This window comes from Phalacrocorax carbo, chromosome 1 (assembly GCF_963921805.1).
Source record: "Phalacrocorax carbo chromosome 1, bPhaCar2.1, whole genome shotgun sequence".
Classification (NCBI taxonomy): domain Eukaryota; kingdom Metazoa; phylum Chordata; class Aves; order Suliformes; family Phalacrocoracidae; genus Phalacrocorax; species Phalacrocorax carbo.
The window spans coordinates 82115947-82134600 of NC_087513.1; the positions used below are offsets into that span (position 1 = coordinate 82115947).

The 18654-nt window shown below is 39.2% G+C and overlaps 1 protein-coding gene across 2 annotated transcripts in view; it reads right to left on the minus strand.

The window, feature by feature from the left end:
* Positions 1-11365: 11365 nt before the first annotated feature.
* NTF3 (neurotrophin 3) overlaps positions 11366-18654 on the minus strand; it is a 51684-nt gene continuing 44395 nt past the window's right edge. For both annotated transcript variants that reach the window (XM_064462190.1, XM_064462199.1), the window contains one exon: positions 11366-12491. In XM_064462190.1, the coding sequence (XP_064318260.1) occupies positions 11697-12491 (795 nt within the window). In that variant the 3' untranslated portion in view covers positions 11366-11696. The remainder of the gene's footprint in view (positions 12492-18654) is intronic.

An 18654-nucleotide genomic window follows, 5' to 3' on the forward strand; every position in this document is an offset into this window, starting at 1 on the left:
AAGCAAATGTTAGCGCTATCTTAACAGCAGTTTGTCAGCTTCAGTGACAGCTATTAGTCCTTTTTCTTTTAACACCTCTGGATCTCCACAGTGAAAGACACTCACCTATCCTGACAGCAAGAATGACATTAGTGCATGAAGGAGCCACAGGTAGATGCAGAAAGAAAATAGCCCAAGTACTTTTATTATCCCAAATGAAGTCTAAGCATCTGAAATACTAGTCAGATTGCATGAGACAGAAGAGGGTGAATGTTTGTTCATCCATTTCTCCCAGTATCTAGTCTCCTCTGCTGATAAGAACCATGAATCCCCAGGGGTGTCTTGTCATGGTACTAACCACATTCTGTGTTCAATATTTGAAAAGTCTCCTTGCCTGTTTCTTCCATCTGCTGCCAATGAAGTAGTGTCTGTGCTGGAGTAGTTTGCACTAGGTGGTGAAGAGATGTCCAAAGTGCCTTGTTAACAAGTATTTGCCTTTCTGCTCCTAAAGAGCAGGTTGAATGTTCCTCTTCCAGCAGCTATCAAGAACTGTGGCTGAACAAGGACTAGGCACAGAATTAAGTCTGCACTGGTTGTCTGCATGGCACTCACAGCCAGCAAGACAGGAGGCTGGCATCAGCTTTTTTAAATGCAGATGGTGGCACACCACTGCTTGTTTCTAGGATGTGCACACCTGTTGGTGATAGCAGTAGATCTAGATCTAAGGGCCTCTACGTTTACTTTATCACTTTTGCAGAACTTCTCCCAGCCTGGAGAAGAGAAGACTGAGGGGGGAATCTCATCAATACTTAGACATATCTAAAGAGTGGGTGTCAAGAGGATGGGACCAGACTCTTTTCAGTGGTGCCCAACGACAGGAGAAGGGGTGATGGGCACAAGTTGGAAAGCAGGAAGTTCCACCCGAACATAAGGAAAAACTACTTTACTGTGAGGGTGCCAGAGCAGTGGAACAGGCTGCCCAGGGAGGTTGTGGAGTCTCCTTTCCTGGAGACAGTCAAAACCCTCCTGGACGCGTTCCTGTGCCCCCTGCTGTAGGTGTCCCTGCTCAAGCAGGGCGGTTGGACAAGATGATGTCCAGAGATCCCTTCCAACCCCTACCATTTTTTGGTTCTGAGATTCTGTGATATGTGTGAAACTGGGAGAGGGGGTAGGGGCAATCACGTTGCACAACTGATACCTTACTTTGTCAGGCCACTTTAGGCCTGACTCTCTTCCCTCTAGAAGGGATGCATGTGCCTTGGACCCACAGCACCTAGTCAGGCGCTTTGATGCAAAGTGCTTATTCATGAATGTGAACTTGGGTGGCCAAACTGCAGAAGTGTGTCCTACTCTCTGCCACCCAAGTTATAGCAACAACCAATTCTAACAGTGGGAGCAATAAATTTTTTGGACTCTGAGTTTAAGGCAATACTGAGCCCAGCTACCAACAGAAGTGGAAAAGGCAAAAAAATAGGACCTGTTTTGCATATAAGACACTCTATTTGTAAGTGGATGATGCTTAGTTTCTTCCCTTCTGGATACAATGTGCATTGAGCAAAGCAGTAGGAGAGGGCAAAAGTGCTCATCCTTATTTGGGGTGACTTCTAGGGCTTTTATTGTATAGGGAGAAGAAACGTGACTTCTATGTCAAGGACTCTTTTAATCCAAATTCTATATAAGAAGTCTTATGCTAAAGGAATCCCTCAGCTTTCCATGTGTTTGCTTTAAATCTTCTGTAAATTGCTGGAGCCCTCTACCAGGGACGCAGAAGGGTTTAGGACCTCATTGTAGTAACTTGCTTAAGTCTGGGATAGGATATATTAATGGTAGGAGGGATGTATCCAGAGAAGTTGCAAGGAAGTTTATTCGGGCATGTGACTAGAATATTTAGCTGCAGCTGCAGCAGCCTTCGAAGAAGCTAAGTGAGTAATAGTCACTAAGCAAGGAGAAAGTAATCTCAAATTATTACCCAAAATATTTTCTCTTCTCTTTTCTCAGCACCTTTTAGAGAGTGCTGCTGCCAAACCCCTCATTTGAAGGGAATTATCCAATTTGCCTTCAAACAAGTGATGTGGGCGCCCAAGTCCCTGAGGTGGTCTTGATAATTTCACCCCAGGTCTAAAGATGTTTCCACAGTTACCCACTGAATGACTTCTTCCACCAGTTCAGCACATTTTCAGTTATCTTTGCATGTAATTCATATTCTTTTCCCCAGCTCCCCATCCAGGTGACTGCATTCATATCCAAGTCTATTTGAATGACTTTTTCAAGTAAGAATTTGTGAAGTACTGCCAAATGCTTTACTGCACTCTAGATATTACTTTGTCTGCTAATTTTGTTCCTTGATTTAAAAAAATAAAACCAAATGATCAGTTTTATTTGGTGTGTTCTTTTCTTTATCATATAAATCCATGGCATTTTATTGATCATGGTTCAGTTATTAAGCACATAATCCAGGACCCACTGGAAATTTATGGAGCTTTTTACAAACTTCATGGACCTTGGATCAGGTCTTAAATGTTTACAGATTACTTGTTGTGCTTTTTTTTTCTAGGAATTTTAAGCAAAATTTATGGGATGGGAACCACTAGAATTGCTCATATTCTTGTTCCATTTGGGTTTTTTAGTGAATCCTTATTATTTCCAGTAATAAAATCACTAAGGAACCTTATTATTACCCTGGTCCATAAAAAATTTGACCATGCGCTTAGCTTTAAGCACAGGGTTAATTTTACCAACTTCAAGACAGCTATTCTTTTTAAAACTGGGCATATGCTTAAGGGCTATTTTGGATCAAGAGTTATGCAAGTAGGCTGAGAGAATTAAATCCACTTAAATGCAGCCTGAGCTATGGAACTGGCTCTTGGTAAATCCTGACTGTGTATTTTTTTGAAGAATGAATCTATAAACCACTCCCACAGCCAGATGGACAGAGTGGGATTACAGGTTTAAGTGAGGAATTTGTTAGGAGTGGTTACTCTGATTATTAGCAGAGACCTACAAAATGTTTTAAGCACAAAAACTTCCCTGACAGCAGAATTTCAGCTCAGGATATTATATTTACTTTCACAGGAAAGGAATGGATTTTACAAGGCAGTAATCTGAATGGGATAAACCCTATGAGAACAAAACAATCAATTATTGCTGTTATCAAAGGCCAGCTGATCTTTTTTCCCTAAGAATACAAATTTTTTTAAATTATTTTTCCTCAGGTGCTGCTTCTCTCTCCTATTATTGTCCTTGTTGAACTACAGTTTTGGCTTTCCAGTGAATTTCTTGGTATCAGCTTCTCTGTTATTTGCTTTATTCACAGCTCCTGAGCTGTAGTTCATCACTTCTGGAGCCTGCAGTGTTCCAATTCCTACTGAGCAGGTCATTGCTTGGGGCAATGGAATATTTAGTAAACACTTCATGGAATAATGAATTATCTTAGGGCTGATGGAATTGGAAACTTCAGATTATGTTTAGGGATTGTAAAATCTTTGGCATTTATGAAGACTTCATGAAAATCATATTAATATTAAAATATCAAAGTTTTCCAAGCCCATAAAGTCAAGCTGTATGCTCTAGTTTGCAAATTGAGTCATTACTGAAGGCTGGTAAATGTTACCAAATTCAGGATGTGATGCTTACCCAGAAATAATAGTTTTAGTTTATTTCAGATTGTAGTTCTGGAATGTTTCTTAGGTAGTAGAAGTTATCATCATGTTAATTATACTCAATATTTTCTACTGAAAAATGCTTGGGAAAGCCAAAATATGAGGTTTCTGGTGAATTAAAAAGAAACATAGGTGGGCACCTCTGTCAGCAGGACTGGGTGCTTTGTCTTAGCTAAGATTAGATGGTTGTCATCTAAAGCAGATTTGTTTCTGAACAAAAGCATCTTCACAGAGTTTGTAGTGTGCACATGCAATCTTAATTTTCCAGTGTTTCTTGAATTGACCATAGTTATGGATTTCTGAAATTAGTTCTGAATGCCAGTATCCGCAAATCTAGCTTTTACTTTCTTCAAGCAAAACAATGCACAATGAAGTTACATCTGAAGCAAGAAGTAAATTTTGGATGCTATGCATGGTGGTCTTCAGGGGAGACTACTTGGCTGGTGCCATGGAAAGCCCCTGGGTTTACCTGGTGAACTGCATTGAATCAGTCTGTGATCTGACAACAATTTCTCTCCAGGCAGGGCAGATACAGTTTAAAGCTGCTACAGCAAAGAAGTGTATGTCCCTTGTAATCTATCACATTAAATAATTCAATTGGTATTCATCATGTGTCTATGCAGGCAGCAGCTATGTGGTATACAGAAATTGAGAATCTGATTAAGTACAGAGCTCACCACCTGCTTTAAAATGTCACAGGCATAATTCCAAGCTTTATTGTACCAGTAAAAACTGGGATTAGTCCTATTGAAGTCAGACATTAAACCTGTGTGAGATCAGAGTTATATATTTACTAGTTGTGCCTGTGGTGGTGCCCCCTAAAACTATATGGGTGACTTAAACACTTTCCACTGTTCAGACTAACTGTTTCTGTACATTCAAGATGCAACTGAAACTGTTCAAGAGTAAATATTGCTAAAAAACCCCACCCACTTTTGCCTTCCTCTTTAGTCTTTCACTTTGTGTGACCCAGGTCCAAGCCATTGCAGGATTGCCTTGATATTTCTTAAACTTGATTTAGAAGTAGCAGCATGGATTCTTCTCCTCAAAGATTCCATAAGAGGAGATGAAGAACCTGTCCCAGGATCAACCTGTGAGATGATGGAGTTGACCTCATGCTCTCTTTGTTGTGAATGGGGAAGCGTGCTGTGCAGCTGTACTGTTATTGCTCTCCATTTTTGTGCCACTGACATGCCCCAGTCTCCATGGCATTTAGAAAAAGAAAGGAAGGAGCCACAGAGACTGCTGAGTCCCTATCCTCAATCCAGTCATAGTACTGCAATTCTCCGCTTTCCCACTTATGAGTGGGAAAAAAAAGCTCCCCGCAGCAAGATCTAGGTCAGAAGACTTCACCACATATTTTTGTGGAGACTGCCAACATGGTAAGAGGAAACCTGAAGGGAAAATCAATCACTGAATGAATCTACTAAAGGAGAATTTTCCCTTTTCTGTCTAACTTCTATTCTCCAGCATCCTCATATCCCTCTGAAAAAAACTAGACACAGCAGGCCTTTCTCAGGAACCCATGTCTTCCACTTCTGTGGAAAAAAAAGCAACAAACAACAACAAAAAACCATGGGAGTTTGATACAAAACTGTTCCCAAGAGACTTCTCTTTTGCATAATTGCCATTATCTGATTATGGTGGGAGAAGGGTTTTTTTTTCACCTTTACCCCCGCCTAGGACAAGTACCATGTCCTGATGCCAAGTCTCAGGAACCCAAGACAGCCAAGATTATTGACCTAGGGGATATGTGCCTCTGAGTCAGATCCTGAGATCAGGATCTGTGCATAAACTGGCTGTGCAGTCTATTTTATGTGTTTGAGGGGTCTAATTTTCAAGAAATCAATGTAGTAATTATTGCCTCACCCATCCCACTTCTTCTACCCTTCAGCCCTCCAGTCAGCCAGTTTCTACCTCCTCAAAACTTCAAACACAGGTCCTTGTGATATAGTGGCATGGACACTGTGACTGTAACAGCTGAGCTCTCACTCTCTGCAGAATGGAAAAATTTCCTTCCTGGGAATTTTCTCCTCAGGACAAATTCAGGGATCGTGCTCTGACCTGTGATTTGGCTCATATATTGGGGTTATGGTGTATGCTCTGTCAGCAGCACAGAAATGAACAAACTTCTGTCTTCTGAACTTCATGGGAATCATATTTAGTAGCTTTGTGCAATAACAAAGTTTTCAAAAAATTGCACTGCATATGAGCAGTGGGCCGTGTCACACATGAATCTGACTCAAGGTACTTGTAATAACTTGACAAAAGCTGCCATTTCATATTTTAAAATATATTTAATCTCTGAGCCTGAGAAACGGATTCTGTCACTGTCACATGTTTGGTTTAACTATCTATTGTACAAATGTGAGACTTAAAACTTTTAATTGCCCAGCAACTTTAAAGCCATATTTCTGCTCCATTATCCACAAAGATTGCACACCACAAACATCTACAAGCACTAAGTTGAGGTGCTTATTATACAAAATACCATGTGTAAAACAAAACCAAGATTTGTATTAAAATTCCTTTCTCAGACACTGAGAACATAAACGGGAATCAACAGAAGTTATTTACAGTGCTAGACCCAGTATTTTACTGAATACTTGCATTTACCTTTTTTTTTTCTTTTGTAAATTGCTGCTAAATATATGTGCACTGGTCATATCCAACAGTTCAAAACATGTTTTAAAACTTAAATCCCTGGAACTAGACAAAGTAATGAACAATTTTTGAGACACCAATGTTAAAACCTTGGCTTGTTTTGTGTGGTGGATAATGCTTTCAACTTAGGCTCCCCCTTACGCATTCAGTTTGGATTTAATACCTTCTGAGTCAAATTCTGCCCTCACTTAACATCTTCATAGTCCTAAACGCTGACAGCAGGGGCTGCATAGGTCTAACTGAGAGCAAGACTTCATCATCTGAGCTCAGTGAACATAGTTAATTCTTAACCAATGCAGTGGGATTGACCCCAATTAATAGAGGTTCTTTTTCCTTTTGAATTAATGTTTCAGATGATCTAACGGTATTTCTCTAACCCTTTTCACAGCAGGAAAGAGTCTTTCATCTGAGATTATAGCTGAACAATCACTTTTCCCTCCTTTCCTATATCTTTGTAAGGCGTTTGCCACCCAACAGCTATGACTCCCTGTTTTTTCAGCACTTGCTTTCTTTTTCTCACATCCTCCATGGAAATATTTTTGCTTAGAAAACAAGATCGTCCAACCTTAGCAGCCTCCCCTGCACACATTAAAGTGTTCTGTCGAAGGGTCTCAATGTAATTTACAAATAATAGAGTTGGTCTATCAATGATGCTCTCTCCTACCTGTGACACAGGTAAATAGTAACAACATGTTGTGATTTAGAGAGGAGTCAACTCACATGCTGCAATCAGAGCACCCTTTTACAGAAGGTCCATCCAGATTCACGTAAGGCACACTTCTGGGCAGGCAAAAAATATGAACTGAGAAACTGCCTTTCTGTCAAAGGTCTACTTTGCATCTCAACCTTGGGACGTGCAGGAAGCAACCCTTAATTTTGCAACCCTTGATCATGCAAATTGCAGCTGAAGACTGAAAGCAGAGCAGATTTGGGAAGGTGGATGTAAAGAGTGTGTAGGGCTGCCTCACCCTCTTTTCACTCCTCGGTCGCCATGAACACAGTTGCTTGTCAAGTATGATTTAGGGCAGCCTGGTCATGATCTCACCTAATTGTGTGGCTAACAGCTCCAAAATAGGACCCTGTGATCAAAATGTCGGGAAACATGAGGTCATGACATCAAAAGGCCTATTCCGTAGTTAAAGTATGGCTTTCAGGTGCTGCTGGCTTTAAAGCTCAGCAGTAAAACAAAGCGAAAATCTATATTTGGGGACCTTCATGGAAAGCATTACCATTTGCTGTTCATCAGAGTAACTAACTTCACAAAGTACTTCACAAAGTAACTAGCAATTACAACAACAACAGAAAAATTTATCCAGCTTGTGAATATAATAAGTTTCAGGATTTTTTTTTTTTTTTTTGCCATAGAGGTTAGTTAAACAATTTAACTAAGAATGCCATTGCTGAGCTCTGCAATAACCTGCACAGAACTGCATGGACCTACAGCAGTAGTCAATGGCTGACTCTCTCAGGAAAGGTTTTGTTATCCTTATATTGCTTGGCTTTTTTATACCACATCTGTGCTTGCTTCGTCATTCTGCCATCTGCTGTAACAAAATACTGGCAAAGCATCTCAGAAAACAACCCCTCCACACTTTAAAATGCTCCAACCCCTTGCACAGTCCTTTACTTCTCACAAGCTGTAGTGCTTATTATCCTCTCCTCCTCCTTTGTTGGCCCCCCCACCACATGCATGATGAATTACATACGCGTACCAAGCATGGAGAACACAGAATCCCATTGATTTTGCCACAATGTTTCTATTAAATGAAATGAATGGTTATGCGCTTTACTTTGCTGCATAAATGCGTTTGCTGAAAGGTCAGAAATGGCAGATCATTATCATTAAATTTTTAATTTTGGAACTCCCAATCAGACTTGTTTCCTGTTTGGTATTGTCTGCAGACACACAATGTATAGCCGAGCGAAAGACTCTGATTGCTAAAGCATCAAAAAACAGAGTATGAGCAGAGTGGTTTCGAGCACACACTCTGTATAGTCCAGTCAAACTTTCTTCCTGGTGCAGCCGCACAAATCTCTTGGTAGCAGTAAACTTGCTGCACAGACTTCATTCCTGAACACATGTTCAAAGGTGATAAAATAAATGCAGATGGTTTCCCAAAGCCTCAGTGGAGCATTTTTTTACTGTTACTAAATGGACTGTAAAAAATCTAGGGAAAAAATTGAGAAAATACAGTTTGACACAGACAGGCAATTTCAGAATAGCATTCGGTCGTTTGGGAGAAAAGCTAAATAAAATGTGTGTTTATAATGATCTATTGGCAAAACAATATTGACAAAGCATCTGAGCTGCCTAATGGGAGTGAGTTTTAGAATTCTCAAATTAAACTAGCACTACGAGCTGAATATTTGCCTTAATTACTTAACACACTTACAAAGGAGTTGGATCGGAACTTTGAATTCATTGTGCCATGACTAAAGTTGACAATAAAACCATCCCCAGCTACAGTGAAAAGAGGATTAGGCCTTAACAAATTTATTACAGGCTTTGTTTACAAAATTGTTACAAAATTATACAGCACCTTATGCGTACATAGGATTTACAAGAACGCGTAACTGATGTGTGTGATTGCTTCAATCTTTGGTTGAGATCTGCATGTTTTTCTTTGCTTGGGGCCTGATCCAGCTTCCACTTGAGAAGGTGAGAATTTTTCCACTGACTTTAGTGGAAACTGGATCAGATCCAGAGGGTAACATTTCCGTTCATTGTTATACTGGGGTGGGAAAGAGGCAGCCGATCTAATAACCTTACGCACCATGCTTCTTTCTTGTTTTATGTGTTTCAGATGATGGGTGTTGTATTTACTCTGATACATTTTTGCTGTCCACTTGTAAAATACTTGGTGCATTGGTAAAGTTAAGAGTCAAAGTCCAGTTCCTTTTACTGGGTTTACAGTGGAAAATGACAAACTGTTGCCTTTGAACCTATAAAGAATGAACTTCCCTTGATTTTCAGTGAGCAGAAATAAAGGCATTAGGATTGACTCTGAAGTTGTTTACATTGCTATAAACCTACATTTTCTCGCCCGTCTTCAGTAGAATTTCTTTGGATTTGCAGTGATGTGGACAAGCATGACATCCATACTGTAGGAACAAGGTAGTTTCCAAGTAATGGGGTATGAGGTCTGTAAGCAACAGTGACTAACCAAGCTCAGTCAGTTTTCTTACTTCCTCTTCTCATATGCAGATAGACCTATCTGGCATACTGAAGCATGGAGTTCTCTCAAGTTAATGTTCCATGACAATATCTGCTCTCAATTACTCACAGCATCTGAAAATGATCTTTATTTGGGAATTCAGGGTGTAAAATTAGTTTTTTTAACTTGCAAAAAATTTCAGTGGGACAGGACTGTGAAAAATATGCTTGTCCCTAATGGATAGGGGTTATTTTTTTCCCCGTTGAAACTTAAACTTTCCTACTAGTAAAACTTCTGTTCACGATTTTTTTTTTTTTAATGTTTGCCATGGAAGGAGAATGTGGGAAAAATTCCAGTCAGATCTATCAGATATCGAGTTCCTTGTTATATTGTGTACTCACTTTCCTTAAAATGATTGCCTTGGTATCAAACCTCTGAAGTTATTGCTTGAAGCAAATTTAAGGTTCAGTCCTGTGAGGTGATGATATTTCCTGTGAGGTAAATCCCCTGGCCTTATGTTGAAAATTGAGACGGTTCTCAAAACCTTTGTTCATAGCCTCCCTTTCAGAATTATACCTACATGCTCCAACATGGCTTTCAGGGTCACTGTTGTTCCAGTGCTTGGCCTCATGAGCAACTTGTCCATTTCTCTGGTGGTTTTACGATGTGTAATGCTCTCTGTAAGGGATTAGGGGAGACCATACCATTTGCTGCCTTTGATGACCTGTTGCAGATTTGAAGTTGGTTCTCCAGTAGTGAAAACTCCATGAACAAAGGCATCCTGCAACCTTGGTTTTGAGTGCTCTGATCTCATTCTCATTTGCAATGCTGAACCGACTACAACAGTGAAAGCTATGTTGTAAAAACCTAAGACCACTACAGATGTAATGTTTATCGAATGGCTGGCATTTTTCAGCCCTGACTGTGGGTTAAGGTCTAGCTAGACACAGATATAGCATATGCTGTTCAATCAAACCTGTTGATATCCATGGCAAGACTCTAACTTGCTTTTATGGGAGTGGGATCCCATCCAGAGCATTATAAAGCTGATGTATAATAGACTATATCTTCAAGTAGTGTAATTATTACTGTCCCCAGTAGAGCTACATGACAATACAAAGAAGAGTTTGAGGTATATATACGCTAGTACATTTGTCTGTCCTAAGTATCAACTCACTTGTATAATTGAAGAACTTCATTGTAACTATGGACTATCTGGATTTTAGTCACTATACTGCTCAAAAAGACATATTATTTCATGTCCCTATGAAAGCTACCAGGTTTGTTGAGCAGTTCTACACATTTTTACCACTGTGAAAAATGGAGAATGGATTGTTGAGGAGAGGAACAGCTTCATACAAGCTAAGGGCTCTTTTAATGTTAATACACTACCAGCTTTGTTTCTACTTTAAAAACTCAGGCAGAGGTAAATGGTGCAATAATTCAAACAAGATAATCAATTCATGTGAGGGAGAAGAGACTGTTCACAATAAAGAGTAAATTCTGAAGAAAACTATGTATTATATTAATGATTAATTTAGATTGGTTCTTGGCTTCAGTAAGTTTCCACTACAAATATTTTATATTTTTGTCATATTTTTTCTATGATGAACTGGCAGCTTTAGAAACAGTTGCAAAACAAATGTGCCTCAAAAACATAAACGGAAGTTGCTGGATTATTAGCTGTTATTCTGAAATGCAAACAGGGAAAATGGTCGTTTCACTGGCAAAACTGGCATAATACACAGAAATTGTATTTTATGGCTATAACTTTGACATCATCTGCAGGCTACAACATGTATTTTGGTCCATTTTTGTTTTGGCGGTGAGGAGTTAACACTGCATCCAATTAAATGTGAATGTATAGAGTGGGGAATATAAATATGTACACAACTCGTGACATTGATCTGATTTTTAACAAGTTTACTAAACGACAGTCACTGGCTTGACAATACTGAATGGAAAATACTGATTTTACACAGATTTTACAGTAAGGTTACGGTATGCTGCCGACAAGCAGTGTCACAAACATAGTCTAAAAAAAACCCTGGAGTTGCCCACAGCACAGGCACACACCTTTTGCTCTTGTTTATTGAGAGAGAAAGCTTATATACTGTAGATTTGCTGATGTTTAATAAATAAGGTCAACTTATAATATATAAAACAATATAAACATTTATATGCTACATGCATATCATATAATTTAAAGTAATAATTTATATAGCAAAGAGATGCAGATTTATGTTCTTCCTATTTTCCTTGACAACGCACACACGCAGGAGGTGTCTATTCTTATCCATCTCCAGCCTACTAGTTTATTGTTTTCTGAAGTCAGTGCTCTAACATAAGTTTGGGATGTCTTGCATTGGGAGTTCCAGTGCTTGTCATCAATGCCGCGGCAGCCATTTTTTACAGGCTTGGCTTCTTTACACCTCGTTTCATAGAAGTATTGCTTAACTGGAGAGTTGCCTGTTTTAATTTCTCCCAGCACAGTTACCTGGTGTCCTCTAATGTCAATCGCAGACGATTTGTCTGTGACCCATAAACTTTCACTGTCACAAACAGAATATTCCCCTCGGTGGCTCTTGTGCTCCGCATACCTTTTCCGCCGGGAGGTTCTGTTCACCACTACTGAATTTCCAATATAATCCTCCATGAGGTACAGTGGCGGTGGTTCCAGTGGCGTGTTGTCACTCAAGAGGACTCGGGGAGAGTTGTAGCGTCTCTGCTGCCTTAAGAGGTCTGTATCCATTGAGATAACTGGCTGGAAGTCTGATTTCACATTTTCATCTCCATCCATGTCTTGCTGAGTGTCTGCTCTCTGCACTGTGTTTTGATAGTTTTCCTTAATATCTACCATCTGCTTAGAAAGCTTGTTTTTCAAAATGTCTGCTTGAATGAGTTTAATAATAAGAGAATTTATTGAATCTTCTGGCAAACTCCTTTGATCCATGTTGGTAGACTGGATGCCACGAAGATATGTGAGAAATATCACATAAAACAAGATGGACATCACCTTGTTCACCTGTAAGATCTGCAAAGAAACAGAAAGTCAACAAAAGATTAACTAAGGAAGTTTACTAGATGTAGGCATGAAAATTCAGATTTGTTTCTGGCATGTCTTACATCTTCTGCATGTTATAGATACAGATAGGCCATGTATTTCTTTTAAGATAATTTTTCATTGTATTTTACAATGAATGAAACTGTTTTGGGTTTGGTTTTGGTTTTTTTTCAGTGTTTCATCTATATTTCATGCACTTTTCAGGATGACTTTGCTTTTCTTCTTTCCATGTATTTTGGCAGATATGTCAGTCGGGTCCTTTCTTTACAGAGGTAGGTAGCTACTCTTGGGATAGTACATCCAGGTCTTGGCAGCAGAGAGAGGTCAAGTTACTTTCACAGAGTCTATTCTACAGAGTGGTTTAGTTTCAAAATCACAAGATTATGCGGAGTAGCAGATTATCTAATGGTGTAAAATGAAGAATTTCTGGCTTTGCTAAGTGTTGTCAATTTTTGTGTGTTGACACCTCATGGATCCCTCAAATTCCTATTCATCAAATGGCTGTGTTTAACTTTACCCTGAGAGCACCATCATATACTGGGAAATAAATACTGTATTTCAACAGTGCTCTCTCTCTTCCTCTCTCTGGTGCTATAAGGGAAACTATTCCTGAAGGAAAAGGATGCAGTCAAGCAGCAAAGTAGGGTTTCTTATATTTTGAACTTCAGAAAGAGGTAGTTAGATTTCTGTAACACAAGTGAGAAGTTCAGGTGTATCCACAGACCATTTTGTACTGGTTGTTTGCAGGGTTGGGGCCTGGGTTTTTTTTGTTGTTTTTAATGAGGTTCCTTCATTACAGTTATATGAAGTGGAAAAAAACTGTAGTTAGAAATATTCAAGGACAGACAAAGGACCTCCCACCCATCCGGAAACTGAAGAATCTTGTTCAAAAAGATAAACATGAATGAAAGATCAAGATTTTGAAAACTGGACCTAAAACTGTGCTTCTTCTCTGTACTGTACTTTGCCATGAACCGTTCTAAATGGATTCTTGTAACTCTAGCTTCTGAGCATCTGCTAGAAGCTCATTTGTAATTTCTGGCTAGGTCTTTCTATTGTCCTGTTTGTGTAGTTGAGAACTGTGAGCGTTCTTCTAAGCAGGTGGGTTTTTTTTCCTTGTGGATACCTGTATATTTTGACTTATATTTAAATGAAATTAATTTTCAATGTAAAATACTAAATCATGGAAGCAAACCACCACTTCAAAGCTCACTTATTTTAATGGAATTGTTGCACAAATAGTGGATTGAGGGAAAAAATATTAAACTCATGTTAGAGCACTCTTATACCATGTGGGAAACCCTTGCTGTAGTACTGCTTCAGATGGCTCAAAACAGTCTTGACCTTGATTCTCCTGTACTGCAGACATGTCCACTACATGTCAGACCAGTAGCATTCTGGGATGAAGGCACAGAGTTACAGAACACAGAAAAGATGTAGTTGGAAGGATCCTCAGGAAATTATCTAGTCCAATCTCACTGCTTAAAGCAGAGTCAGCTAGAGCAGCTTGCACAGGTCTGTGCCCAGTCAGGTTTTGAATATCTCCATGGATGGATGCTTCACAACCTCTCTAGGCAACCTGTTCCAGTGTCTGACCACCCTCACAGTAAAAAAAAAAACAACCACCAACCAAAAACCCCAAACCACAAAAAACAACTCATGTTTCAGTATTATTTTGTATATCTTAATTTGTGCCCATTGCCTCTTATTCTTTCTTGGGACACCCTTGAGAAAAGCCTGGCTCCATCTTTTTTACTCCCTTACATCAGGTATTTCTACACTTTGATAAAATCCCCCTGAGCCTTCTCTTTTGCAGGCTGAGCATCCCCAGCTCTCTCTGTCTCTTCTCATATGACATCGTCATCTTTGCAGACTCACTCCTGTATGCCCATGTCTCTCCTGTACCGGAGAGCTCAGAACTGGATATAGCACACCAAATGTGGCCTCACCAGTGCTGAGTTGAGAAGAAGGATCACCTCCCTCAACCTGCTGGTGATGCTCTGGGTACTCTGTGTTTTTCCCAGAAGAAATTACAGACAAATTAGACCTTTTAAACAGAAAATTTTCCATTTCTTCAAATCACCATTTTCTGTTTAAGGCAAACTATTTTCTACTTAAGAAGGCAAAGAAAAAAAGAAAAAAGTTTTACTGGAGAATCCTCTATCCACTCTAAGCAAAACTTCTTTTAGCAACAGTGAGTACCCACTTCATAGTTTGGAACTGCAGCAAAATCAGAGCTACTCTCTGTGGATGTGTGATCTGTCCTTTTATGGACAAGAAATGTGTTTTTTCCATTCTCAGTTTGTCACAGTATGAGTTCACCTAAATCTAGACTGTTGCTTGCAGCAATGTTATGCTTTGGAGGGAAAAAAAAAATAAGATTTTCAGTTACCATACAATTACTGCCATACCTAAACAAATACTAACTCAATGTGGCTAGATCTCAGAGCCCATACTGTGCTGTATAAAAAGACCTCTACCTGTGCAATTTGGTCTTCCCTCAGTAAAATATGTGCTTTTAAAAACAGTGAAAATATTATAAAACAGATGTCATTCAGCAGATTTCTTACAACACTCAGAAGGGCTAACCCACACACAGTATGACACACAACTCTATAGGATGGTGAGCAAAGCTCTGACAACACTCAGCTCAAAAGCTGAAAGCATTATTCGTGCCAACATGCAGCTGCATGTAATCACTGGTCTGCTTAGTTTCAAAACTAAGTGGCACTAGCAAAATACACAAGTTGGAGCAGGTGATGAGGTGGGAAAAGTAAGACTGGAGTTCCTGCAGAGTCTCTTTAATGTCATGCTGCACACAAAAAGGAAGGGCTAGGTACCTCAGAATTAGAGTAGTTCAAATAAACTATTTGTCTTGTCCACAGAGAAACCCCATTAATGGCAAAAAAATGTTTAAAAGTATTTTTCTGAACCTAATGTAAAATGTCTTGTGGATTTGGTGGGAAGCATATTAAATTTGACTTGCAGTTCGATTTGTACCTGGCAAATTATTTTCTGCAAAAGTAAAAATATTTCAGAACCTCTCTTTACATTTTTGTAAATGTGAATACATTTACATTTTGGGGTATAAAATTTGGAAAGAAAATGCAAATGTTTGATGAGATTACACTTTTCAGGGAATTTGCCCAAGACAGTTTACCTAGGAGGTTCTAAAGTGGCATGTTCAGAAATTCCAGTTCATGGCTTGAAGTTGTCTGGCTGGCCATGAAGTCCAGCACCTCAGAATATGCCTAAGGCACTATTCTAGCTAGGAGAAATGGACATTGCTGGGAAACTGTAGCTGGTTTATGGCCTTGGTTCTATTTTGAGTAGAAGACACCTTAAAAATGTACTAGTTTGCAGGGCTAGGCAATACTGCTTTTGATAAATTACTTTTTGCGCAAAATGGAACATAGTGCTTCTCTAAATTGAGGATAATTTGCAATTTGTACTTTTTTTTTTGTTAAACCAATAAAAATGAGAGAAAAATGTAAAACACTGAAATGCTTATGTTTTCATGTTTACAGAGCAGATCATTCTGATGTTTCTAGACATGCTTCATAAGTTACACAGCATAGTTCACAGAACACAAGTTCTTACTCAGTACAGTGAGTGGGTTACATATAGAGGAGACTTGCGTTCAGAAGCAAGATTTCAACAGAGGCATCCTGCCTAAGAGAATATTGACCTAACTTCCAGAATCCTGGGGCACAGGCTTGTATGGACCTTAGCAGAAACTAAGCCAACATAAGTAACAATAGCTCTTTCTTCAGCCTTTTGGAGAATGGTATAAAAATCCCTGAAGAATTTAGTCCTTCACATGAATTTTTCTGATGTCTCATTAAAAACTCTTAAAATTAAAATTATTCATTTCAAGTATAAAGGCTGATTTTGTTCAAGCCAAACTTTTTCTAGTTAGTTGCATATTGTGAGATATTTTTGTTGTTCTTCAAGGTTCTTCTCGAAATTTTCCACATGTAAATCCCTGAAAATGTTAATTTTGGACTGTGTACTGTTTGCAGTCAAGTGTGATGAATGGTCCTAGAAATGGACACAATGCTATTTATGCTCCTACAGGAAGTACAGACTAGATTACTATATTTGGGGCCTGGGGATGGGTCCCAGATAATCATAGACAAGCATTTCCATGATGACCTCAGAATAAGAGCGCAGCCCTGTGCATGGTCCCTAGTCCAGTATCAGCTGAAGTAATGTTATTAGATACAAATGGAAAAGACCTTAATCAGTGACTGCTTCTACTTCATTTCTGCCTGACAACTGATTGTGCTAGAGTACTAATGCTCCTACCTCAGCTCAGTTTCTGTTTCCATGGGTTGTCAGTTCAGCTGTGGCACACAGCCTAGTCAACATTCAGATATGTGTCAGCACATGACTTAAATGTGTCTTCAGTATATATGTTGGATATAACAACAGATCTATTTGAACCCATATAATCATCTTACTTTGAAGTACCTACTACATACCTGTCGTATAAGCGATGTGGTTATAGAACAGTTTAGATAGTGTGAATTGAGAAGAACTGATCCAGCACTTTCTCTGGATCCACACCAAAAGGTATCCCTTGTTGACCTCTTTATGGCAAACTCATCATTTAATTGCAGACTCAGTGGCCGGACATAATAGCAGATTACTCGTCTCACTTTGTGCCTGTGCCACAAAGGCCGTAGGCAGCTACCTAGGGTGGGCATCTGCAGTCTAATACAGTCTTGCTGCTGGGATATATACCCCATTTTCTGCCTCTCCTCCTGTATCACCCAATTCCTTTTCTATTCCATATATTGGGACTTCAGCAAGGGTTGCTGACATATACCAGAAAGCTGTTTTTCCTAAGCCCCTGAGAAGCTTTGGATCAGCTCTGCTTTTGTGCTGTGCTATCCTGTGTGACTTTCTAAATGTTGGGATGCACTTTTGATGCTTTGAGCTTTTACTAGAGTTAATCTAAAAAGGGGCACATGGCTCTCAAATCAGCCTTTAAATATGTTTGGAAAACACTCTGCTATTTGAAAAAGCACTGGACATTGAGGTAGGAAGACATATTAGTCCCTCCAAGTTGGTCCCTTTGCATTGTGGTAGTGGCCCCTTATTCAGAGATAGGACCCTGGCTTTCAAAAATTATTTCAAACATGGCAACAGAAGCAAAGAAGGTCCTTAAAGGGACAAAGAGTAGAACTAAGTGTCAATTAGTCATTATGAACAGTCCAGAGGGCTTGTGGGAGCACACACAAGAGCATGGCAGGAAAACCAGCATATCCTGGTAATAAACAAGTTTGACTTAGAGATTGCTGACATTTGTGGCACAGTGGGTACAAGCAAACACCATAGAAGAGAAAAGCTCATGCATTGCAAAGTTGTCTGATCTTTGTTTTGTTTGTGGTGATTTAAAAAAATATCTGTATTGCTTTAATTTCTATCAGTCCCTGAACAGTCTAACCAGCTGAAGAGTGAAGTGTCATCTAATATGTTCTGTGAAAATAATGAAATTCTAGTACTGTGAGATACTGCCTAAGTCTTTTCATTTAAGTGAATGCTAAGACAAACTGGAATAGAAGGAAAAGTGACTGGTGAATGTTACATTCTGCGTTGTAATACCCAACATGATTTATGTAAGTCAGCTTGAAGTATTTGTCACTTTCTGAAAAATTTAAGGACTGCTTTTGTTCTTCAGACTGTGTAACTAATGATCATTTCTGGTGGCTGACAGCTTATTCAGGCTTTTGCCAAAGATGACAGTGTAATTATTCTCATTGCTTGCTAAGCATTGTTTTCACAAACTCACAGAAAGCAACAAGTAGCAGAATGTCCTGTTGGTTCCCTTATCCTAATAACTACATTAAGGAGAAATGCATCTCTTTTCCCCTGTGCTTAGGGGGACAGTGAAAAGGTACAAGACAAGAAAAACATCACTGCATTCTGAATATTCAGAAAGACGAGAGGATGAAAATTTGCACTGTATTTCAGAATAGTAATCAACTATTTGTACAATATGGGCCTCTAGAAGGATTTATTAAGGTAAATTGCTGCAGAGTGCTGAATGCCCCTAGAGATGCTATGACCCTCCTGAACATTTCCATTTCTCAAGATATGTAAATTTCAACACATACAGATTGAAGTT